Genomic DNA, 27500 nt, shown 5'->3' on the forward strand with positions numbered 1-27500 from the left:
TGGAATGATCTTTTCTTGTAGTTTTCTTTCTACTTTGTGTCGCGCTGCAACACAACTTACCAGATTTTTTTATCTTCCAATATAATTCAATAGTCTGATGTCACGTCCGCCCAGCCAAGAGCAGCTTGTTTCTAAACAAAGAAAATATGTACTTTTTATTCTTCATACTGGTTAGAACTTTTTCACACGTCATGTGATTAGAATGTATAAAAGTCAAAACATGATCAGATTTATAATATTTTCCTCCTCTGGATAGCCTTTTATGCTCGTCGGAGAAGTATTTCATAAGGGCGTCCGCCATTGTTCCGATAGTCTAGAACCAGTTGCTAAGTTATTGTGCGTCATTATGAGGGAAGTGACGTCACGACTGTTGAACCCTATTATGGAGCCAACTACTCAATTCTTTTCAATTTGACGATTTTAAATAAGGATTAAGGGTTTCCAGTTGTATGTACAAAATGTGTATCTTACCGTATCAATCTGGTAATAAGATCGGATGAACCATAATATGTGAGGTGAATTTAAAGTCATGGTAATTGGTAATATTACAAATTGAGTCCTCTACAGCTGAACAAAACATGCAATTCTCATCAATAATATGTTTAAAGTTATCCCATGTTTTGTATTTTTGAATGTTTTTCATCTACTCCATGCGTACTTTATATATTTCTAGTTTGAGATGATGGTTTCACATATTCTGTGTGTGTGTGTGTGTGTGTGTGTGTGTGTACATACATATTCAGCGTTTTTGTTTGTTTTTTAAAAAATGTTTTTGGATTACTTGTTTATTTGTTTTTGTTCACTTTTTTCTTAATCACGTTGTCTCAATATTGGAATGGTCTTCAGTAGTAGGATATGAGGTTTTCATTTCAGGTGCACTATGTATGCTTAGTTCTTACGATTGAAACGATCAAACAATGGTAATGAAACATTATGACATATTATCTTAGATGTGCAAAACGTTAAATGATAGGCGAGGTTTATACAAGCGACAAGTTGACACCTGATCTAGATAGGTGAATGAATATTATGCCTAATTACCATTTCGCTTGTGACATTGTACACGTTTACATCAATTAAGGAGTAATTGGGTCTTGTCGGGAATGATGTAACGATCACATTATCTACTTACTGGAGCAAAATGACCTTATTGTAATATCCACTCAAAACATTTGATTACATTGGACATGTACGGTGTTCATTTTATATTGCTATACATTGATTAAACACATATTTCTCATTTTGGCCAGGCCACTTTATTTTTGACCCATCGCCCTCAAACGACATTATGTCGCGGTGAACCTGATGACCTAAACGTTGCTTTAAAGGTAAGATTACCACACACACAAAAAATTAGTTTTTGTTTCGTTAAGACATCATTCTCATTTTCACCAATGAAATATAAAAATATTCAAATCAATTTCATATTTTTAAACATATATATTTTTTGATTTTGGTTTTAAGCATTCCAACACAACAGCCGATTGGTTACCTTCGATGTGCACTAATTTGCAGGTCAGATAACCAAATTCCTTATGGGCTCATTGTTGTAATGGAAATCTAAAAGAATAAAAATGGTGCAAAATGTCCATTACAACAATGTTAAACTAGGCCCATAAGTGAGTTCGGATGTTAAACCTGCATATATGTACATGTCGGTTACCTTTGATAGCTAGGAATTTAGACAACCTTAAACATGCCAAAAGTCTTAAATCTGAGACTTTCAAAGAAGTAACGAGTCTTCGAGAATCGGGTTTAAACTATTTTGATTCTTAGTGGTCGTCCTAATCATCAGTTGTGAGGAAATAGCTTTCTAGCTAAAATAGGATTGTGTTTTGTCAGTTTAGCGTGGTCATTTCACCACGGGACTACACCAAGCCAGTTCGGGGCAAACAAGGACAATTTATCTTAATATGAGTGAAAACACCTGGGGTGATTTATTGTCAAACCAGCGATTGGAATAATTAATTATATGCTAATTATGGAACGTGTGCTTAATTTGTACGAGTTCAAAGCGTTAGTCAGCTGAAATTTGCTATTATTATTATTATTACATGATGACATGTGTCAATGGGGACATAGATTTAATATTGACATAGATACTCTTAATCTAAATGTTGACACCGTTTTTATGAAACAATTAAAATGTATTGAAATTCAAACTAATTTAATATCAGCATTCTTTGATATAAAGGACGAAAGAATAACGACAAGGCGATAGCGGTTAACTGTTTATGGTTAGTTCCATGTCGCATATTTAAAAGTACGCCCCAACTAGAACCATCTTCTAAGTTAAACGTCAATAAAGCCAATTATCAACAATGTAGAAAAATTATTAATACATAAGTTTATGGACGCCCCAAGGCGCTTCGCTACTTGACAGTAAAGCTCGCATTATTCAGAAGAGATAGAAACTGGCGTAGTTGATTTAACATGGAGATGGTGACAAGACTGTAAACAGAAAATAGACCAGTAGGAAATCAATTGCTGCTCCTAAAAAGAGTTGGAGGTAACATTCTACCATCTGAACAACTGCTGACGAAGAGGAGGAGGAGGAGGAAGAAGAAGAAGAAGAAGAAGAAGAAGAAGAAGAAGAAGAAGAAGAAGAAGAAGAAGAAGAAGAAGAGAAGAAGAAGAAGAAGAAGAAGAGAAGAAGAAGAAGAAGAAGAAGAAGAAGAAGAAGAAGAAGAAGAAGAAGAAGAAGAAGAAGAAGAAGAAGAAGAAGAAGAAGAAGAAGAAGAAGAAGAATAGGAAGAAGAAGAAGAAGAAGAAGAAGAAGAAGAAGAAGAAGAAGAAGAAGAAGAAGAAGAAGAAGAAGAAGAAGAAGAAGAAGAAATAAGGAAAGAAAGAAAGAAAGAGGAAGAAAGAAAGAAAGAAAGAAAGAGAGAAAAAGGAAGAAAGAAAGCGTGTGTGTGTGTGTGTGTGTGTGTGTGTCAGAGAGAGAAAGAGAGTGAGAGAGAGAGAGAGAGAGAGAGAGACAGAGAGAGAAAGAAAGAATGTGAAATAGAGAAACATAGAGATGCATAGAGCGAGAGAGAATGGGGGGGGGGGGGGGGGGGTGATTACATGAGGCCAGTGGTCTTCGGAATTTATCCCTAGTTCAACCAATGGGATCATATTGGACACCACAAACGACCTTTAATTCTTTTTCTTTCTTATTTTGGGGAATGATTCGCAGTCTAAATATAACGAAATTGACGTCATTCAGTTTTTTTATATTGTTTTTAACCAGCCGTTTTTATGAGTAGTTCTCACTAAATTCCTAAATCAGACTATAGATAGTATGCAGATGACGTCACTCAGGCCTTTGTTATTGTTTTTGCCATCCGCGTTTGTGAGTTGTTCTCACTAAACTGTATTAACCAGACTATAAAAGTTCATGGTTACACAGTGTTTGTGTGTTGGTCCGTTATACTTCCGGATGGCAATGTTGTGAACTCCTTGGCCAAGCGCATTCTATCTATAGATAGTATGAAGTTGACGTCACTAAGGCCTTTGTTATTGTTTTTGCCATCCGCGTTTGTGAGTTGTTCTCGCTAAACTGTATTAACCAGACTATAAAAGTTCATGGTTACACAGAGTTTGTGTGTTGGTCCGTTATACTTCCGGATGGCAATGTTGTGAACTCCTTGGCCAAGCGCATTCTATCTATACCCGTTGAAGACACAGGGTGGCGAATGTTGTGAGCGTATTGGCTTTAAGCACAGCATTGATAGATTGAACGTAGTTGACTTCACTCAGCTCTTTTTGTTATTGTTTTTAGCCAGTCATTTTTATTAGTTCTCACTAAATTGTATTAATCAGACTATAAACGTTTACTGAGTACTCACCATCGTTGATAAGGAAGAAGAGAAAGGGACAGACACAATTCATTGGATTTATTACGAGAAAACAAAAATGGTTGAGAATTTGAAAACACCGGGAAAGTTGGAAGGAAAATGAGCACCTAGCCGACAGCGGCAAAAGATGGTTGAAGGTTTGTCAAAATGGTTGGGGACAGAAAGAAACAACAAGGTGCAGAAGATACAGGAACGAGTGGAATGGAGAGCCTTGATTGAAAACGCCGTGAAGAACGACACAACATGATGATGATGATGATGATGATGATGATGATGATGATGATGATGATGATGATGATGATGATGATGATGACCAATTGTCTGAAATTGTCTGAAATCTGAAAATAAATTTCGTTTAATCTAAAACTGAATTTGTTTTGAATCTTAAACTGATTTTGGATCTGAAATTGATTTTGGTTTAATCTGAAATTGATTTTGGTTGAATCTGAAAATGATTTTGGTTGAACCTGAAATTGAATTTTAAGCTAAACACATTCGGATCGGTTAAAAATTAATGACTTAAATGAAATGCTAGAATTTTTAAATCATTTTTTAAATTTTGATTCCTGTAAAATACCAAGTCGAGGCGATGGGTCGCATTTGATTTTCCAAAATATTTAACATGATATAGTATTACGCCTGATGCTCTTGTTCTGACGAGAAAAATAACTATGCACCCTCCACAAGATCTACCACAAACAGATTATTTAAGATTTTTAGTTGTTTGTTATCATTGATTATTTCGTGGCATTTTTAAACACCAGAGTTCATTCAATGATAATATGTTCAATAATCGTTCATCAATTTCTATAATTTTTTTCGTAATTTATTTTAAAATCAAATGTATTTCTTTCCTCAAACTCGAGGTTTCTAAATAGCGAAGAAGATTTTTTTTTTAAACGCAAGAAATGTATGAAATCCAAACATCCCTATTAATAATGCATCATATGAATAAACATCACTGCGCATGCCCAGATCAGTCGACCTGATTAGCGGACAGGAGACAGTCGTAATCACAAACTCATTTGAATAATCGTCATAACAGATAGTTATTTATAACTGCAGGCCTTGGGACCTGAATGAATGCAAAGGATACACCACGCAGGCCTAGGGACCTGAGTGATGCAAAGGATACACCACGCAGGCCTAGGGACCTGAATGAATGCAAAAGATACACCACGCGATTTTACTTTGTATGAATGACAGGGCTTTCCCCAGAATTAAACCATTTCTAAACATTTATCGGGGGTCCCGATAGTTCAGTTGATAGAGCACTCGTTTCGCAATCAAAGTGATCGAAATCGATCCCGGATGCAGTCGAGATTATATTCTGACCCCCCCCCCCCCCGTCCACATAGCAATGATTCGGTAGCTGGGTCTGTTAGATCTGGCGGAAAGTACTTTGCGATAGACTAGGACCTATCCAAAGGTAGCAAGCAATTGCTATTGTCCGTTTCACGCTATTAAAAAAACGGAATACTTTTAAATATAGATAGATCGAAGTTGATGTCAATCAGGTCTTTGTTATTGTTTTTTGTCATCCGCGTTTATGAGTAATTCTCACTAAACTGTATTAACCAGACTATAAAAGTTCATGGTTACACCGAGTCTTTGTGCGTTGGTCCCTTATAATTCCGGATGGCAATGATGTGAGCTTCTTAGCCAAGCGCATACTATATATAAGTCAATGAACGATTTAAATAAGTTATCTTGCCCCTCTCATATTCTGACTGCCCTTTTCATATTCACCATAAATAATATATCAAGAGAAATTAAGTTGGCACCGTGAAGAGTCCAAAAAGAGAGAAAAAAAATCATCCTTTCATTGGGCTCTGATTATTTTTACGTCAATATTTTGAAAGCCGCCTTTTTCTACTAATACTTTAAGGAATTCGTCCATAATGGATGAATGATTCATTTTTTTAAAAATTGATTTTATACTAACCTAACGTTGTTATTAAATTGACTGAGGATATAAATAAAAAAAACTCTTAATTAACAACTAGTCTTTTTAGAGTAAGTCGTTCTGCATTATCCTTTACACCGACAATAGAAAAAATGCCTATCGATGACACAGTAAGTATAGAATCATACAAATAAAACGGGCTCTATTCCCCTTTTTTGTAGTCTGACCCCTTTGTTTTCTCAGTAAGGAATGGAATGCTAGCTTTGGGTAAAATTAAGTGAAAAGATAGTTTGCAATGCTAAAAAAAAGGCATCTAGCAAATAATATTTTCTGTCCTTTTCATGCTTCACAAATCGGGGTAATCATCAAAATTCTCCGTGGTTCTCAAGGGTCACAATAATACATAATATGTAAGTAGGATTTATTTTTGCCGCTGTGACTATTGAGGCTAAAAATAATGATGTCAATGACGTCACAGACTAAAACGTCATTTAACATCTATTGCGTTTTAGGTTGTTTACATTAGATATGTATATTTACCGTCAAGATATTATAACTGTATATTATGCATATTTTATTGTATGATTTCCTTTGATGCCATAAAAAATATATCATAGCTAATTTCCACATGCCCTTACAGGGAGAACGTAAACGTGGTTTTGCGCATGTGTCTCTCGTCCTCGCTTCCGGTGAAGTGTCTCATGCCGCTTTCAAGTAAGGTCATCTGGGGGAAGCTTAGGCGTCCTTAAAATGACGAAGCGTGCTTTAATTCGAAGTAGACATAAAACAAAAATTTCCATGTTATGTGAAATTTAATGATTTATTTACCAAGATTAGTCATGATAGAGGAACACCACTCGATTCTGCAGCGTCAGTTACCGTTATAGTAGAAAACGGGAGGGGCTGCCTGTGATTGTGAAAATACTAACGAAAGAGTGAAAATGGAAAGGCTTCGTATAGGAACGATACAGACAATGGACGTTCCGGGTACAACCCTTCGTCAGCACAACAATACACAAATTAACGTGGAAAACAAATAAAATTAAAGTACTAGAAGTAGTCGTAATAATAATAATAATAATAATAATAATAATAATAATAATAATAATAATAATAATAATAATAATAATAGTAAGAAGAAGAAGAAGAAGAAGAAGAAGAAGAAGAAGAATAGTAGTAGTAGTAGTAGTAGTAGTAGTAGTAGTAGTAGTAGTAGTAGTAGTAGTAGTAGTAGTAGTAGTAGTAGTAGAAGTAGTACTAGTAGTAGTAGTTGTTGTTGTTGTAGCAGTAGTAGTAGAAGTAGTAATAGTAGTAGTAGAAGTAGTAGTAGTAGTAGTAGTAGTAGTAGTAGTAGTAGTAGTAGTAGTAGTAGTAGTAGTAGTAATAGTGGTAGTTGTAGGAGTAGAAGTGGTAGTAGTAGTAGTAGCAGTGTCAATAGTAGGGGGGGGGGGGCGTGGTGAAAAAGTCACGGTGGGGGGTTGAATGGGCAAGGTGTTAGAGCGGCAGTCAAATCTTTGAGAAGGAAATACAAAAAATATAGAACGGTACTACTACTACTACTACTACTACTACTACTACTACTACTAGTAGTAGTAGTAGAAGTAGTAGTAGTAGTAGTAGTAGTAGTAGTAGTAGTAGTAGTAGTAGTAGTAGTAGTAGTAGTAGTAGTAGTAGTACTTATTCTATAACTACTACTTCTTCCAATATCACAATTCTTATGTCTTTTATCTTCCATCATACGCCAAAAATGCCAATAAGGAGTCGGCGAAGGGCGATGTTGAAAGGTACTACAGCAGTAGTTGTAAAAACGAAGGTGCTCTGACCAAACTTTCGCACCGTATAGACCACAAAACTTAAAAACTTATAACTTTTCAACTGAGGATATCTTTCCTTTGGTTAAGGAGATTTCACTAATTATGAAAAAAGAATTAAAGAATGAAAAATAATATCAACCTTTAAAATATAATGTTATTGGGGTGAGAGGAAACAATGTTTAGAATTAAACACACAGTTCGATAAAACTTAAGGATCGCCGAGAAACGATTTAACTAACCGCGCGGTTTCACCGGAAGCGAGGACGAGAGACGCATGCGAAAAAAAACCACGTTTACGTTCTCCCTGTAAGGGCATGTCTAATTTCCACGGATTCCCCAGCCTCACTCATTCCGCCAGAAGACCATAATATGGAACCAGACTTCAATCTAATGCTATACAAATCACCTATTAGGTGTCCGTTTGTTGTAGCTCATTTCTATATTATTCATTGCCTATAGCCAGGTACTCGTTCACTCCTGGGTTCAAGTCGGGTATTTTGTATACGTCCCCTTCTTGTCTCTTATTTCAACGCCCCAATGAAACAGCAACACACCACTTGATTGAATGTCAACCTCTTGAAGACCTCAGATGCACATTCCCCCCACCAAATCCAAGCATTAGTAACACGCTGTATAGTCACCTAGAACAACTACAAAAGACGTCTAACTTCTACGTCATGGCACAAGACCAAAAGCGCTAGAGCTCAACTTGTCGTTAAATAAGTATAAAGTGCCTTACCGCGAAGGAATAGACGCCGGTGCAATCACTATCATTCTCCCAGCCACTGACCACGCTCAGCATTGCTTAATTTTACAAGAGCTTTGATTAGAGAAATATCTATTAAATGTTCTTTAAACGCTTTACGAAGGTATAAAGCCCAATTCTATAGCCGGGTTGTATTTAATTGGGTAATTATTGTAAGATTGCTTTGTTTTCATCTTGTCCTCCTTTTCCCATTCAGACAATAATTAGTCTAAATACTTGGTATGGCGTTTTAAAAATCGTGTCACCTGGCAGTGTAACACAATAAATATGGTTTTCGTCGATCTGTACTTCTACGAAACGTAAATTCATGGGCGACTTCTAACATCCTCACTTGCATAACCTAAATTAGACCAGTTTGAAATGAAAAAAAAAATTCTGAGATTATTGATCAGATTTCATTCTTTCATACTATTGAGATTTCTTTTTTTTTAAAATGAAAATTCCATAAATGCAAGAAAAAAATAAAAAGAGTTCTCATACGCGATTTTGATACGTGTTAAAATTGTCTCGATTATTTTACTGCTTGAAAGTTCAATAATTTTTTTTAAAAGACAGAAATAAAGAAACATGCACACACACACAAAAAAAAAAACAAACAAAGGGGGGGGGGGTATTTTTTTTTTTGTTGGCCGTCATTGTGTGTGTGTGTGTGTGGGGGGGGGGGGGGGTACTCATCTACTAATAAGCTGTACATTGATAGAATTTCATATTATGATTGTCAAAAACTTCTTTTTCAAATTATGATTCATTTGATAACTCCAAAATTGTTTTACATTCTTAAACTTGAAATCTACGTTTATTTATTGTTTCCAGGTTGACGTCTCTTTATCTGCTTTTATACATTTTTTAATGTAGAGGGCCATCTTTATGTATCGATATACGTATGAATTTAGCGTATTCTGGCAAAAAGTTTGTTATTACGTCATATAATACGCTTGAGGGAAAACTCATGGTAATTATTGGTACCGATTTTGAAGTTGGAGATTGGGCTAGTTTGAACTGAAAGTAATCTGTCAGATGTTTTTACGAAACCCGCCGAAACCCGCCGAAACCCGCCGAAACCCGCCGAAACCCGCCGAAACCCGCCGAAACCCGATGAAACCCGACGAATCCCGACAACGTTATGGGAAGTAGGTGGCTGTGGGGAGTGAACCTAGAACTCAGGGAAGTGTACACCATTGGGGAGTGAACCTGGGACTGGGTTTCGGCGGGTTTCGTAAAAAAGAACCAGTGCTTTTTTACGAAACCCGCCGAAACCCGCCGAAACCCGGCGAAACCCGACAATATACAGCAAAGTTATGGGAAGTAGACAACTGTGGGGAGTGAACCCGAGACTCAGGGAAGTGTACACTAGTCGGGAGTGAACCTGAGACTAAGTTTATCGGCCGGTTTCGGCGGGTTTCGTAAAAAAGAATTAGTGCTTTATTACGAAACCCGCCGAAACCCGCCGAAACCCGACAATATCCGGCAAAGTTATGGGAGTTTGGCAACAGTGGGGGGTGATCCTGGGAGTCAGGGAATTGCACACCAGTGGGGAGTTAACCTGGGACTGTGTAAAAAGGATATCAGTGGGAAATAAACCTGGGACTAAAGGGACATGGATACCATTGAAAGTTGAAGCCGGATATGGGAATTGAGTACCAGAGGAGAATGAACCTGACACTATAGAAGGTGGGCGCCAGTGGGGAGTGAACCTGGGATTCAGGGAATTGCACACCAGTGGGGACTTAACCTGGGACTGTGTAAAAAGGATATCAGTGGGAAATAAACCTGGGACTAAAGGGAGATGAATACCATTGAAAGTTGAAGCCAGATATGAGAGTTTGGTACCAGAGGAGAATGAACCTGACACTATAGGAGGTGGGCGCCAGTGGGGAGTGAACCTGGGACTATGTAAAAAGGATATCAGTGGGAAATAAACCTGGGACTAAAGGGAGATGAATACCATTGAAAGTTGAAGCTGGATATGAGAGTTTGGTACCAGAGGAGAATGAACCTGACACTATAGGAGGTGGGCGCCAGTGGGGAGTGAACCTGGGACTATGTAAAAAGGATATGAGTGGGAAATAAACCTGGGACTAAAGGGAGAAGGATACCATTGAAAGTTGAAGCCGGATATGGGAGTTGAGTACCAGAGGAGAATGAACCTGACACTATAGGAGATGGGCGCCAGTGTGGAGTGAACCTGGGACTCAGGGAAGTGCACACCAATTTGGAGTTAACCTGGGACTGTGGGAGATGGATAACTGTGGGTATCCGAGCCGAACTATAGGAGTTGGCTACCAGAGGAGAATAAACCTGACACTATAAAAGGTGGGCGCCAGTGGGGAGTGAACCTGGGAGTCAGGGAATTGCACACCAGTGGGGATTTAACCTGGGAATATGTAAAAAGGATATCAGTGGAAAATAAACCTGGTACTAAAGGGAGATGGATACCATTAAAATTTGAAGCTTGGTATGAGAGTTTGGTACCAGAGGAGAATGAACCTGACACTAAAGGAGGTGGGCGCCAGTGGGGAGTGAACCTGGGACTATGTAAAAAGGATATGAGTGGGAAATAAACCTGGGACTAAAGGGAGATGAATACCATTGAAAGTTGAAGCCGGATATGAGAGTTTGGTACCAGAGGAGAATGAACCTGACACTATAGGAGGTGGGCGCCAGTGGGGAGTGAACCTGGGACTATGTAAAAAGGATATCAGTGGGAAATAAACCTGGGACTAAAGGGAGATGAATACCATTGAAAGTTGAAGCTGGATATGAGAGTTTGGTACCAGAGGAGAATGAACCTGACACTATAGGAGGTGGGCGCCAGTGGGGAGTGAACCTGGGACTATGTAAAAAGGATATGAGTGGGAAATAAACCTGGGACTAAAGGGAGAAGGATACCATTGAAAGTTGAAGCCGGATATGGGAGTTGAGTACCAGAGGAGAATGAACCTGACACTATAGGAGATGGGCGCCAGTGTGGAGTGAACCTGGGACTCAGGGAAGTGCACACCAATTTGGAGTTAACCTGGGACTGTGGGAGATGGATAACTGTGGGTATCCGAGCCGAACTATAGGAGTTGGCTACCAGAGGAGAATAAACCTGACACTATAAAAGGTGGGCGCCAGTGGGGAGTGAACCTGGGAGTCAGGGAATTGCACACCAGTGGGGAGTTAACCTGTGAATATCTAAAAAAGAATATCCGTGGGAAATAAATCCGGCTTCAACTCCCAATGGTATCCATCTCCCTTTAGTCCCAGATTTATTTCCTACTGATATCCTTTATACATATTCCCAGGTTAACTCCCCACTGGTGTGCAATTCCCTGAGTCCCAGGTTCACTCCCCACTGGCGCCCACCCCTTTTGTGTCAGGTTCATTCTCCTCTGGTACCAAGCTTTCATATCCGGCTTCAACTTTCAATGGTATCCATCTCCCTTTAGTCCGAGGTTTATTTCCCACTGATATCCTGTTTACATAGTCCCAGGTTCACTCCCCACTGGCGCCCACCTCCTATAGTGTCAGGTTCATTCTCTCTGGTACCAAACTCTCATATCCGGCTTCAACTTTCAATGGTATTCATCTCCCTTTAGTCCCAGGTTTATTTCCCACTCATATCCTTTTTACATAGTCCCAGGTTCACTCCCCACTGGCGCCCACCTCCTATAGTGTCAGGTTTCTCTCTCCTCTGGTACCCAACTACCAAATCCGGCTTTAACTCCCAATGGTATCCACCTCCCTTTAGTCCCAGATTTATTTCCTACTGATATCCTTTTTACATAGTCCCAGGTTCACTCCCCACTGGCGCCCACCTCCTATAGTGTCAGGTTCATTCTCCTCTGGTACCAAACTCTCATATCCGGCTTCAACTTTCAATGGTATTCATCTCCCTTTAGTCCCAGGTTTATTTCCCACTCATATCCTTTTTACATAGTCCCAGGTTCACTCCCCACTGGCGCCCACCTCCTATAGTGTCAGGTTCATTCTCCTCTGGTACCAAACTCTCATATCCGGCTTCAACTTTCAATGGTATTCATCTCCCTTTAGTCCCAGGTTTATTTCCCACTCATATCCTTTTTACATAGTCCCAGGTTCACTCCCCACTGGCGCCCACCTCCTATAGTGTCAGGTTCATTCTCCTCTGGTACCAAACTCTCATATCCGGCTTCAACTTTCAATGGTATTCATCTCCCTTTAGTCCCAGGTTTATTTCCCACTGATATCCTTTTTACATAGTCCCAGGTTCACTCCCACTGGCGCCCACCTCCTATAGTGTCAGGTTCATTCTCCTCTGGTACCAAACTCTCATATCCGGCTTCAACTTTCAATGGTATTCATCTCCCTTTAGTCCCAGGTTTATTTCCCACTGATATCCTGTTTACATAGTCCCAGGTTCACTCCCCACTGGCGCCCACACCCTTTTTTGTCAGGTTCATTCTCCTCTGGTACCAAGCTCTCATATCCGGCTTCAACTTTCAATGGTATTCATCTCCCTTTAGTCCCAGGTTTATTTCCCACTGATATCCTTTTTACATAGTCCCAGGTTCACTCCCCACTGGCGCCCACCTCCTTTAGTGTCAGGTTCATTCTCCTCTGGTACCAAACTCTCATACCAAGCTTCAAATTTTAATGGTATCCATCTCCCTTTAGTACCAGGTTTATTTTCCACTGATATCCTTTTTACATATTCCCAGGTTAAATCCCCACTGGTGTGCAATTCCCTGAATCCCAGGTTCACTCCCCACTGGCGCCCACCTTCTATAGTGTCAGGTTCATTCTCCTCTGGCACTCAACTCCTATAGTTCGGCTCGGATACCCACAGTTATCCATCTCCCACAGTCCAAGGTTAACTCCCAATTGGTGTGCACTTCCCTGAGTCCCAGGTTCACTCCACACTGGCGCCCATCTCCTATAGTGTCGGGTTCATTCTCCTCTGGTACTCAACTCCCATATCCGGCTTCAACTTTCAATGGTATCCATCTCCCTTTAGTCCCAGGTTTATTTCCCACTGATATCCTTTTTACACAGTCCCAGGTTAAGTCCCCACTGGTGTGCAATTCCCTGAATCCCAGGTTCACTCCCCACTGGCGCCCACCTTCTATACTGTCAGGTTCATTCTCCTCTGGTACTCAATTCCCATATCCGGCTTCAACTTTCAATGGTATCCATGTCCCTTTAGTCCCAGGTTTATTTCCCACTGATATCCTTTTTACACAGTCCCAGGTTAACTCCCCACTGTGTGTGCAATTCCCTGACTCCCAGGATCACCCCCCACTGTTGCCAAACTCCCATAACTTTGCCGGATATTGTCGGGTTTCGGCGGGTTTCGGCGGGTTTCGTAATAAAGCACTAATTCTTTTTTACGAAACCCGCCGAAACCGGCCGATAAACTTAGTCTCAGGTTCACTCCCGACTGGTGTACACTTCCCTGAGTCTCGGGTTCACTCCCCACAGTTGTCTACTTCCCATAACTTTGCTGTATATTGTCGGGTTTCGCCGGGTTTCGGCGGGTTTCGGCGGGTTTCGTAAAAAAGCACTGGTTCTTTTTTACGAAACCCGCCGAAACCCAGTCCCAGGTTCACTCCCCAATGGTGTACACTTCCCTGAGTTCTAGGTTCACTCCCCACAGCCACCTACTTCCCATAACTTTGTCGGGATTCGTCGGGTTTCATCGGGTTTCGGCGGGTTTCGGCGGGTTTCGGCGGGTTTCGGCGGGTTTCGGCGGGTTTCGGCGGGTTTCGGCGGGTTTCGTAAAAAAGACACACCCCTGTTTCTTTGCAAAGAGATCTATAGATTTTTGAACATCCAACCAAATGTCTTGCCATCTTGATTGGTTTTGGGTGGACGGCTCAGTCAAGCATGTCATTGATTGGTCTAATTCAGGATTAACCAGTTACCTGCCGTACTCTGGAAAAACTCGTATTTATTTAAAGATTTGGCCAGAAAACTCGTCTTTCAAATATCGATCGATCTAAATGATCTTCATCTTGGGAGAGACTCTCAAATCTCAGGATTGAGAGTTTTTTGCCAAGATGAGAGTAATTTAAATCGATCGATATTTGAAGGACGAGTTTTCTGGCCAAATGTTTAAATACGAGTTTTACCAGCGTACGGCAGGTAACTGCTTAAAGGTAAGTAGAGGGAGGTATACAGGCATACACTGACTAAATACCATTTTATTATTTCAGTTTGGCCAGAAAATATTTATTATATCTATTTATAGATTAAGATGAACCCTATGTTGTCAAAAATAATATAAACTGAAACCATAAAGAATTAAAAGTTGGTCTAAAGAATTCTCAAGTTTAACGACTTTTAAGGTGTTAATTTATGTTTAGTTTATCGGTATTTGGTGTTCAAAAATTTCCAGCCCAAATCCAATAGTTGATTTGCCAATGTAGGACAATAGAGGGGATTAAGATATAATACATACTTATATGTAGGCCGATGGTCATTTGTGCACGGGGAGGGACAGGTGATCACTTGGGCTTGATGATTCAGTAAGGATTTTTGTTGTTGTTGTTGGTGATCTACTTTTTTTTTCATACTTTGTGTTACATTTGGTGTTTTTGCAATTGCTTGTTGCATTGCCCCATTTTGTGTTGTTGTTTTCAATATAATATTATAATAACACTTCTTTCTTGTTTTCAGATGAATGTAAGTAGAGTTGTGATTTTTTTTTAAAAGTTAGAATTGTGTTAGTGGGGGGGGGGGGGGGGTGTATGGTTTTAACACCATTTTGTTTTAATCTGTGATAAAACGCTTTGACTTGTTGGATATAGGCTACTAATATTTAATTTTTAAAATTATGTCTGATCGTAATGGACACTTCAAAAGCGCTTCGTGTCCTAAACCAAAAGACAGTTCAGGGTCCTCTTTAAGGCGCATTGCTTTCAAAATGTTTACTATTCGTATGGTTTGATATTTACAAGAGTTTATTTAAATGTTATGCGTCCGTGGTCTCCTTCACATCGGGAGATACGAGTAATTATGCTGCGCACTGTGTGCGTTATAATAAAATCTCACAAATTAGGAAACCAAAGTAAAAACGTGAGATCTCTTTAAATAGATAATATTTGGATTCCCGAATGCTGCCATTTGGTGAGTTGTATGGTCTTAGGTTGTGTCCAATGGCATTAATCTGGCGTTTCGAGGAGGAAAACATGGTTGTACTATAGCGTAATAGCAAAAATTGTATTAGGCGTTCCTATTATCCTTTGTAAAATAAAACCCGAAAAACCGAAACAAACAAAATCAAAACTAAACAAACAACAAAAACAAACAAAAAACAGAACCGCAGCAGTTCAAGATTTATATATTTCGATATTTGAAGTACAAGTTTTCTACTCACAAATGCATGAGGTGCCTTCCAAATTCTGCTAAGTTGTATTTTCATCTTTCAGAGACAACTGCAATTTTTTTTTTTTTTTTTGCCATTTAGATTATTACTTAACCAGTCAACTGCCGTACTCTGGAAAAACTCGTATTTAAAAATTTGGCAACTCTCCTCCGCCCCCCCCCCCCCCCCCTCCAAAGCAATAAAAACAAAACAAAAACAAACAAACAAACAAAAAGCTCGTCATTCAAATATCGATTGATTTAATTGACCCTCGTCTTGGGGAAGACTCTCAAACTGGAACATTGCGAGGGCCCAGGTTTAAGAATAATATATATATATATATATAAATGAAGTCTAGTTTGTCCTTGAATATTCAGGTCTCAGACATTTTTGACGAGTTGTGGTTGACTAGCCATCTTAATAACATCGCAGTTTCTACCCACTTGTTGAGAGCTGTAAAATGTTAAGTTAGGTTAGAGTGATATCGAACGTAGGTTGTAAAGAGTTAAAAGAATTGGACGATCTATAATAATATAGTATGACAAGCACACAGCTGCCCGTTCAGCGAATGGTGCCCGTTCAATGAACGTGATGATAAGTCGATCAACTCAAAATGTATGATTCAATTGTTGAATAAAATTTGAACTCAATGTCTTTTGTCCTCATAGACATTACATTTTTGGATTATGTTAGAGAACACCACGGAGCTTTTTATTTGGGCACGGAGATATATTTTCTGCATTTAATATCTTATATATTTCGCTCACTTATTCTAGAATGCTTTCCTTATGTTGAGAGCGGAAAATCGTTGATATAAATTTCAAGAAATTGATTGTATTCAAAATAATGAGAGGAACCACTAGCTGGTATCGATTCAATGCAAGTACTCCCACCTCATTGACATAATCGCTAACCGGAAGGTTGCCACAACCCACTTGCTAAAAATGGTGGCCTCCAATTTCGATGAAATTTTACGAAACAAATTTGAGTTTTCGATAAAATCATCACAATGTCTAATCAATCTCATATTACAGGCAAACTACTTCATGTCTGTTGTAAAGACCGTGTAAAATATTATGGTGACGATTGATCCAGTGGTTTCGGAGCTTTAGTGTTACAAAATATCCAATTTGCCTAAGCTATAGTAAGATGTTACCATGTTAGATTTGATCCGCGATGGCCCAAAATGTATGTAATTGACACACCCACATAAAACACGAGACGCAAGGGGCGGGGATTTCTTTATAATGTGTTCAACACAATCTAATTGTCAACTGGTCATTGAATGCGTACATTAAATAATGCTCTTTTGTTTGTTTGTTTGTTTGTTTGTTTGTTTGTTTGTTTGTTTGTTTGTTTATTTCCGTGTCGGTGGTGAACAAAAAGATAATTGTAACTAGTGATAGGGAAATGTTTGATATAAGTAATTCGCTTTTAGGCTTTTCAGGCGTGGAAGGAAAAAAATATGAGGGAAGAAGGAGGAGGGGGAGGAGGAGGAGAAGGAGGAGGAGGAGGAGGAGGAGGAGGAGGAGGAGGAGGAGGAGGAGGAGGAGGAGGAGTGGGAAGAAATACGAGAAGATAAAAAGAGAATGGTCGAAAGAAAAAAAAAAAGAAGACAAAAAAAAAAATAAGCGAGAAGAAGAAGAAGAAGAAGAAGAAGAAGAAGAAGAAGAAGAAGAAGAAGAAGAAGAAGAAGGAAGAAAGAAAGGAAGAAAGAAAGATAGAAAGAAAGAAAGAAAGAAAGGAAAGAAGGAAGGAAGGAAGGTAGGGTAGGGAAAAGATAGAGAAGAGCAAGAGAGAAGAGGTCACACATTGCCTTACAGGGAGAATAAGAATAAGATGTTATAATTCAATTGTAAACCGAAATCAGTACCTATTATTTATATATATATATATATATATATATATATATATATATATATATATATATATATATATATATATATTATTGTATAATATTGACCAGTGTGGGTTACATCAAAATATACCTATAAATGTTGTACACGTATCCTGATGAGGACAGAAGAGAGATGTTTTGCCAGGTAAGGCAAGAGAGTGCATGCATGTTAAAGTTGTAAAAACTATCGAATATTTAATTGCTTCAGTAATGACATACTTTTATACATAGATTAAGGACATACTAAAAACATCAATGTATACCTCTTTAAAAAGGGGGAAGCAGAGAAATGCAGACAATTATATGAGTCAAGATACAATCGCCAATGCATTTTAGTTTGTCATAAAAACCTATTTGCTGTATCTCTTGGGTTACAGTGCAACGCACATAATACTGGTACAACAACAACAAGAACTACTACTACTACTACTACTACTACTACTACTACTACTACTACTACTACTACTACTACTACTACTACTACTACTAATACTACTCCTACTACCACTACTACTACTACTACTACTACTACTACTACTACTACTACTACTACTACTACTACTACTACTACTACTACTACTAATAATAATAATAATAATAATAATTATATAATATATTAATAATAATAATAATAATAATAATAATAATAATAATAATAATAATAATAATAATAATAATAATAATAATAATAATAATAATAATAATAATAATAATAATAGTGATAATAACAATAGTAATAATAATAATAATAATAATAAATAATAATAATAATAATAATAATAATAAAAATAATAAAAATAAAAATAACAATAATAGTAATGCTAATAACAATAATAAGAATAATTAGAATAATAATAATTATTATTATTATATAATAATAATAATAATAATAATAATAATAATAATAATAATAATAATAATAATAATAATAATAATAATAATAATAATAATAATAATAATATATAACAATTCAATAATAGTATTGCTAATAACAATGATAACAATAATAATAATAATAATAATAATAATAATAATAATAATAATAATAGTAATGCTAATAACTTAAGTGTGGTTGGAACATTTTCTTCTAATGATGCAGCAACACTGTCTTTAAACTGCTCATATTTCTCTTCTATATCTGTTAGTTCTCCAAGCACTTCAAACTTGTTTCTTACTGATAGTTCAAATTTTTCTTGTATCTTCTGTTCCTCCCGGAGAATGTCTAGTTGGTATTTAGGTTTAGCCTTTGCTCTTTTGCAGATTTTCAATTTAACTCGTATGGGGCATAGCACAGGTATATGATCGCTGTTACAGTCAGCCCCCGGCATAGATTTGGCATACAAAACCGAGTTTCGGAAACGTTTGCTGATGAGTATGTAATCTATTTGGTTTCTCACTCCATCTCCAGGACTTTTCCATGTATAGAAAAATACAAGACTCTGAACAGGCAGATAAAAAGAAAATGCAACGAAGCTAAAGAAGACTGGATAAATGAACAATGTCACTATATAATGTCCTGCAAAGAAAAAAATGGCAAATTCTTCCATCAGAAAATCAAAGAAGTGACAAACAAAACTAAATCAGGTGCTAAAAGTGGATGCATCAAAGACAAGCGTGGAAACACCATCATGGACAAAGACTGCATTCTAAACAGATGGTCAGAATATATTGAAGAACTTTTTTTTGATAATCGAGGAGAAATGCCTATGATAAAAGAACTGGAAGGGCCTTCTATAATGAAAGATGAAGTTAGGAACGTCATGAAAAGCATGAAAAATGGAAAAGCTGCAGGACCTGATGCCATAACAATTGAAGCCTTGACTGGCCTGGGTGAATGGGGGATTAAATTCATCACAAACCTTCTAAATCAAGTGTATGACACAGGAAAAATGCCAACTGATATGAAACGATCCATTTTTATAGCACTACCAAAAAAGCCAGGGGCAGTTGATTGTGAACAACACAGAACTATTAGCCTAATGAGCCACCTCACAAAAATTCTTTTGAAGATAATTTTACTAAGAATAAGAAATAAAATACGACCTGAAATTGGGGAGATGCAATTTGGTTTTGTTGAGGACAAGGGTACCAGAAATGGAATATTCACATTATCAATGCTGATGGAAAGATGTATTGAAGTAAATAAAGATCTGTATATGTGTTTCATCGACTATTCAAAAGCCTTTGATAAAGTACAACACGAAAAACTATTCAAAATTCTATCATCCTTGGACATTGATGGTAAAGATTTAAGAATATTACGGAATTTGTACTGGGAACAAGAAGCAGCAATGCGTGTTGACAACGAACTAAGCAGTTTTACACCTATTAGAAGAGGAGTTAGGCAGGGGTGTGTTTTGTCTCCAGATTTATTCAACCTCTATAGTGAAATGATATTAAGAGATATCGAACATAAGAAGGGGGTGTGTATTGGAGGAAAGAATGTAACAAATCTGAGGTATGCAGATGATACGGTTCTACTGGCAGAATCTGAACATGAACTACAAGAATTACTGGATGTTGTAGTCAGGAGTAGTGAAAATATGGGACTGGAACTGAATATATCTAAAACAGAATGTATGACGGTATCTAAAAATAATAACCCACCAGCCTGTGTAATAACAAGCAGAGGACAAACAATACAACAAGTTGAATGTTTCAAATATTTAGGCTTCAATGTAACATCCAATGGAAAATCAGATTGTGAAATAAAGAAAAGAATAGGTATGGCGAAGAATGCATTCAACCAGCTGCATACAATTATGAAAAACAGGAATATTAGCATGAAAACAAAAATCAAAGTCCTGGATTGCTATGTACTGTCTGTGCTGCTATATGGTTGTGAGAGCTGGACCATAAACAAGACCATGGTTAAAAGACTGGAGGCAGTGGAAATGTGGTTTTACAGAAGAATGATGAGGGTGTCATGGATGGAAAGGAAAAGAAATGAAGAAATTTTAGAAATGGCAAACAGAAAAAGATCACTGATAACAAAAATCATCAAACGCCAAATGGAATTTTTAGGACACATTATCCGCCACCCTGGTTTGGAAATACTCGCCTTGACTGGAAAGATGAATGGAAAAAGAATAAGAGGAAGACAAAGAATAACGTATTTGAAAGGGATAAGAACTTGGACAGATGAAGCTGAGAAAGGTGGCGCTGCTTTAATAGAATTGGCAAGAGATAGATCAGCTTGGCGGAAGATGACCTCCGACGTCTGCTTCAGATATGGAACTACATGAGAGAGAATGCTAATAACAACAATAATAATACTAATAATACTACTACTAATAATAATAATTATAACAATAATAATAATAATGATAATAATAATAATAATAATATAATAATAATAATAATAATGATAATAATAATAATAATAATAATAATAATAATAATAATAATAATAATAATCAGAAAGAGTGGGGGAGTAGGGAAAAGATAGAGAAGAGCGTGGGAGAAGAGATCGCACATTGCCCTACAGGGGAGATTAAGAATAATTGTCAAAACACAATTAACGGAATTCAGTAACTAATTGACCGGGAGGACTCGGTTGTGACCGATGTGTGTACTTATTTGCATATGTACACGTCTGTTGTGACTTAACGAAAAGAAATAAGGGAGAGAGAAGCGAGAGAGAGAGAGAGAGAGAGAGAGAGAGAGAGAGAGTAAGAGAGGGAGTGTGTGTTTCTGTGAGTGTGTTTATGTGTGTGTGTGTTAGTGTGTGTTTGAGAGAGTGAGAGATGAAGTGTGTGTGTGTGTGTGTGTGTCCGTGTGTTTGTGTGAGTGTGTGTATGAGTGTGTTAGTGTATTTGTGTGTATGCACAATATCCACTAAACGTGCTCAAAGCGCTTTTCAAAGGATCCCTGACTAACAGCAACACGTAACAAGTCGAACAAGACAAGACGCCTGTTAGGCGAATTTACATTTTTTTTCGGACAGAGACAACGCTGTTAACGGCCAGGTACTCATTTTACACCTGATTACGGAGAGAGAATGTGAGGAAAGAGCCTATTTCAAAGACTCAACTATGCGCCGAGCGAGACTCGAAGCCAGAACCTTCCGATCCGAAAGCGAGTGTCATCGTCGCCATCGTTATGTTATAGCCTGATACTGAAATCCAAAAGGACTGGCAGTTTGACGTCATTATTTGGTTTTTGCACCGCCATGTGAGTTGTCGTTAGTAGAGCTCATGGAAACAAGTTATTTCATTGGTTGAACTATTGAATACAATTCACGATTTGTTTTCTTTTGTGGCAAAAGACTGGCATTTTGACGTCATTTTTTGGTCAGTATCAGCGTAGCCATCGTTATGTTATAGCCTGATACTGAAATCCAAAAGGACTGGCAGTTTGACGTCATTATTTGGTTTTTGCACCGCCTCGTGAGTTGTCGTTAGTAGAGCTCATGGAAACAAGTTATTTCATTGGCTGAACTATTGAATACAACTCACGATTTGTTTTCTTTTGTGGCAAAAGACTGGCATTTTGACGTCATTTTTTGGTCAGTATCAGGCCATAACTTTACGAAGGCCACGGTATCAGGCCATAACTTTACGAAAGCCACGGTGTCAACTACAAGACCACATTATAATAGCCGCACTCTGGTTTGAGAGTTTTTGAAAAGACCAGGGTCGTTTTCATCGATCGACATTGGAGGACGTGTGTTTTCTGGCAAAAAAAAATATGGAAATGTATTTTTTTTCCTGTGTACGTCTATAGATAGTATGCGCTTGGCCAAGGAGTTCACAACATTGCCATCCGGAAGTATTACGGACCAACACTCAAACCATGAACTTTTATAGTGTGGTTGATACAGTTTAGTGAGAATCACTCACAAACGCGGATGGCAAAATACAATAACAAAGGCTTGAGTGACGTCATCTTCATTCTATCTATAGATAGTTCGAAGATGACGTCACTCATGTCTTTGTTATTGTTTTTTGCCATCCGCGTTTACTTCTCACTAAACTGTATTAACCAGACTATGTACATTCAAGGTTACACACAGTTTTGTGTGTTGACCAGTTTTACTTCCGGATGGCAATGTTATGAGCTTCTTAGCCAAGCGCATACTATCTATACTTGTGTTTGGTTATAAGGCTTTAAAACACATACTGAGTTGTAGTTCAGTGAATTTGCAGTCATAATATTATAATGAAACAGACCAAAAAGTCGTATGTTTATTACGTGATTCTATATTCTAGACATAGAATGAACAAAATTGACATCACTCAATAATCATCTTTGTTATTGTTTTTAGACAGGTGATTAGTTCTCATTAAATTATATCAATTAGACTACAACAGTTTTCTGTGCCGTTACGTTATATCCGACTGCCGGATGCTGTGAGTATTTTACCTAAACACAAAGCATCAATACGTACTTTTCTTAGTATTGTTAATGATTCGAATAAAAAATGCTTATGTACTCGTCTGTTTGAGCACTTTGCTGTCGCATTGGTCGCAAAGTGGTGAGGTGTCTCATTTGCAGTGAAGTCAAGCAATGTTGAGAGCGCTCAATGATCAGATGGATAATGATAACAGAAGAACTCTGTGAGCCTGCATTGTGTTCTTGGTGAAGGCACGTTACACACATTACCCACGACATCAGGTATAGAAGACTAGGTACCTGACTATGGGACGTGGTAGATATTGTAATTCAGAAAAGTGAGTGGAGCAGGCACTTATGTTGGTAACAACAAGATATGAAGTGAATAGAAAAGTGCCAGAAGACAATAGAGAATAAAAAAAATTTTTCGCGGCGGTGGTGGGGTTTGAACCTGCGACCTTATTGGTACGACAACTCCGCCTGGCAGGTGAGAGCGTGGCTCTACCGTGTGAGCTATCCACGAACACAAAAATATTCGTTTCAAACTCAAAGTCATTACTAGATCCCTCTCTCACCCACTTCTTGAGACCGCCGATTCGTTCGTACACCACCATCGCGAATAATTTTGACCAGCAGTTAAGCTTAATAGCCAATATTCTCAACACAAACATATAACATAGAAACGATTGAGACATTGAGTATGCTCCGGTGTATGGGGTGAATTTTTTAATTCAGAAAAGTGAGTGGAGCAGGCACTTATGTTGGTAACAACAAGATATGAAGTGAATAGAAAAGTGCCAGAAGACAATAGAGAATAAAAAAATTTTTTCGCGGCGGTGGTGGGGTTTGAACCTGCGACCTTATTGGTACGACAACTCCGCCTGGCAGGTGAGAGCGTGGCTCTACCGTGTGAGCTATCCACGAACACAAAAATATTCGTTTCAAACTCAAAGTCATTACTAGATCCCTCTCTCGCCCACTTCTTGAGACCGCCGATTCGTTCGTACACCACCATCGCGAATAATTTTGACCAGCAGTTAAGCTTAATAGCCAATATTCTCAACACAAACATATAACATAGAAACGATTGAGACATTGAGTATGCTCCGGTGTATGGGGTGAATTTTTTAATTCAGAAAAGTGAGTGGAGCAGGCACTTATGTTGGTAACAACAAGATATGAAGTGAATAGAAAAGTGCCAGAAGACAATAGAGAATAAAAATTTTATTCGCGATGGTGGTGTACGAACGAATCGGCGGTCTCAAGAAGTGGGTGAGAGAGGGATCTAGTAATGACTTTGAGTTTGAAACGAATATTTTTGTGTTCGTGGATAGCTCACACGGTAGAGCCACGCTCTCACCTGCCAGGCGGAGTTGTCGTACCAATAAGGTCGCAGGTTCAAACCCCACCACCGCCGCGAAAAAAAAAAAAAAATAAAAAAAATATTTTATTCTCTATTGTCTTCTGGCACTTTTCTATTCACTTCATATCTGGTAGATATTGTAGTAGTGTCAGTACCAAAAAGACGCACGACAGATGATGTATACCTTTCTATGAAACGAAACTTTTGTTTTTATATGGCGTGTTAGGGGAATTAATTTGGAATCTATCAAAATGAGTTTTCATATTCGTAAAATGTCTTTAATTTTGTTGGTTGTTTTTTCCCCCCTGTTTTATTCCGCTCTCAAACAATGACGATTAAGTCCAAACTTCTGAATTTAGATTACTGTAGCTATCAATCTATTAAAAGAAATCAATCAGACTCCATTAACTCATTAGAATGAGTTCACTATCCAGATATGTTAAATTATCCGCCATTCTCTCTTCCTCAGATAACAAAGCCCAAAATCGCCTACCTATCTCTCGCCGTACGTATTCTCAGACAGGAAGTAGAGGATGAAGATGACGATGATAACGTCATGGCTGGTTGCCATGGTGATCGTGATATCTGTCATTGGAGAAGGAGAGGGCGTGACGATGGACAAGATGGCTAAAGGCATTGAAAACATAGGCAAGGCTTTGATATTTAACTCTGTTATTTGATAGAAGTCATAATAATATTACGACTTTAGCTTTATCAAGCGCTGTTCGAATTTACTCCAAAAAAAAAATTCTTATTAGCCATAAGGCCTATGGAGACGGTGTTTATCCTGTTTTCTAAATCGTTAAACAGAAAATAGCAATTTCTTGCCACCATTTTGATAGGACGTTCGTTTGTGGCAAAGTGTTTTCCACAAGATCTAAGAGAGACCAATGTGCCCTATCACAGCTGGGTGAACAGAGGTGGGTAGGTCGCGGTACAAGACAAACTCTCGACTACTCCTGGGATTCATACGGTCCCATTGTTTGTTAAGCAAGTTGTTTATCAGCTAACCCATCCACTCCAACTCGACATGTTATTATTGTGTTTTGACTCGTTTATTTCCCATTTCACTGCCGTCGTCAGCCGTCTTCCGGATACAGACGTCGGGCACGGACAAAATACAAAGAGAAGAGCCGCTAGACAGACCCATAGCAAGCTCGAAAAAAAAAAACGGCAGAGGACGTCGGGTACTTGGTATGGGTAGGCTGGTGGCTCTTCTCTTTTTTCTTAGTATTGTGTATGTGACCGACGTCTTTATCCGGAAGACGACAGAGTACGGCAGTGACGGGTCAGTCGGAGTCAGTCTCCTGTGTGGGTTAGCCCTAAGTCTTCCAAACACAAGTCACATGATTATTACGGCTTTTGTTTTTTAAGCGGTATAGTGGTATGACACTCGTCTCCGTTCAGAAAGGTCGAGGGTTCGAGTCTTTTTTTTTAGTTCAGCCCTTATAAGGGTCTCTTTAGCACAATCCCTCAACATACTCAGATATAAAATAAGCATCTGGCAGTTAACAGCGTTGTCTCTGTCGGGAAAATTTGCAATATCACCTTATATGTTATATCTTTTACTCCTGGTTTTAAATCTCCAGAGAATATTCAAATTTATCACGTCACCCCTGATCACATCCGTCAAAGACGATCCACGGATGGGCACCCAACAGAACTCCATTTTGATATGCACCACAGCGACAACAAAGTGACAAAGTTGAGACTGCGACGGTCTGTAGACAGGAAGGGAGAGAAGACCGGCATGATGCGTGTGTATAGAATCAGGGATGAAAGATTTTACGAAATCCCAGATTCGGAAACCACGGGAGCTAATAGTGACGGACATTCGGTAACATATTTTGTTCGTTTTTTTTTTGTTTTTTTTTTGTTTTTTTGTTTTTTTTTAATTTGTTTTGTGTGTGTGTGTGTGTGTGTGTGTGTGTGTTTGTGTTTATTTGTTTGGTCTGTTGTTTATTTTGGGGAGGGGGTGCGTGTAAAATTGTGACTTACCTCCTCAAAACGTTATTGCGTTGATTTGATTTATTAGCAAGAAATACAATTGGTTGTTTTAAAAGTATGGGGCCTGAGTTATGTTTTAACGTTTTATTTGAGGAGAAAGTGATAAACACTAAACGTTTAGATTTATTCTGGTAGCTTTAACTTTAAAATCACTTTTTTTTGCATCTGATCCACGACAAAGTAATACCGATTTGAGACGATGGTTCAAAAATTAGATTGTTCTCATTGAATGTGACCCACCCTGTGAATCTATTATTGCACCAGGGTGAAAAGCAAGATAAAAGAAAAACCCTTCACTGACAAGTTTCCATTTTATTCTAACCTGACAAATCATCTTTCCCTTTTTACCGAGGAATCAGTAGCAGCGATACTGCGACATAGGCCCCGAACACCTCGTATCTCAACAAGTATAATTTAATACCTCGATATACCAGAGATCCAGTCCGTTGTCGTGAAGTAATTGGTATAGATAATATAAGGGATATCATTTCATTTTTAAAAACATATCTCTCAATTTTATGATAGAATAATAATTCAAATCAGGGTTTGATATGTCGAATTTATTTTTAGTCCATTTTCCTATCCCTTGCAGGTAGACATTGGTTTCTTCGTCGATGAAAACAGCGCAAGTTTGTTTCGTATCCGGAGTTCTCGGAAAAGAATCAAGGCTTATGACTTGGTAGGTTTGTAAAGAGTATTAAATAAAAGTGTAAATAACAGCTGAAAAAATATATAAAAGAAGTTAACACGGAACAATTCGGACTCAAACCCTTCTTCAGTCCAAAAAAAAAAAAAACAATAAATTGTAAGATTGAATATAAGATCCTGATAAACGGAAGAAAATCCCTTTGTTTCTCAAGTCAGGAAAGTAGTAGTCCTTCAGACTCATAAGGCCAATGGAGCCGGTGTTGATCCCGGTTTCAGTAACATGAAACGGACAATAGCAGTTACTTGCCAACCTTTGGATAGGACGCACAGCACTTTCCGCCAGATCTAGCAAACCCATCTACCCAATCATTTCTGAGTGAAAAAGGGGAGGGGTTTTAAAAAAAAAATCTCGACTGCACCCGGGACCCGTCCTTGGTCCCTTTGCGTGAGGCGTGAAGCGAGTGTTCCACCTTTGAGGTATCGGGAAAGCCCAACAAGTTAGAAAAAGCGATGGCAAAAACTTTTCTTGTGTCTTTCTTCTTGAACCTGTCATAATATACATATTATCTGTCTTATACTATTCACAACCAACGGCCTCT

The 27500-nt window shown here is 38.2% G+C and overlaps 1 protein-coding gene across 3 annotated transcripts in view; it reads left to right on the forward strand.

The window, feature by feature from the left end:
* LOC144968212 (A disintegrin and metalloproteinase with thrombospondin motifs 7-like) overlaps nt 1–27500 on the forward strand; it is a 70841-nt gene that overhangs the window by 22772 nt on the left and 20569 nt on the right. Inside the window, exons 1-4 of one of the 3 annotated variants that reach the window (XM_078906330.1) lie at nt 14732–14813; nt 24716–24894; nt 25836–26083; nt 26846–26932. In XM_078906330.1, coding sequence (XP_078762456.1) covers nt 24780–24894; nt 25836–26083; nt 26846–26932 — 450 coding nt within the window. In that variant the 5' untranslated portion in view covers nt 14732–14813; nt 24716–24779. Of the gene's footprint in view, nt 1–14731; nt 14814–14905; nt 14971–24715; nt 24895–25835; nt 26084–26845; nt 26933–27500 lie in introns of those variants that run through there. The other 2 variants (XM_078906332.1, XM_078906331.1) reach the window with 2 other exon arrangements.

This window comes from Berghia stephanieae, chromosome 3 (genome assembly GCF_034508935.2).
Source record: "Berghia stephanieae isolate SIO BIC M18660-M18661 chromosome 3, UCSD_Bste_1.3, whole genome shotgun sequence".
Lineage (NCBI taxonomy): Eukaryota > Metazoa > Mollusca > Gastropoda > Nudibranchia > Aeolidiidae > Berghia > Berghia stephanieae.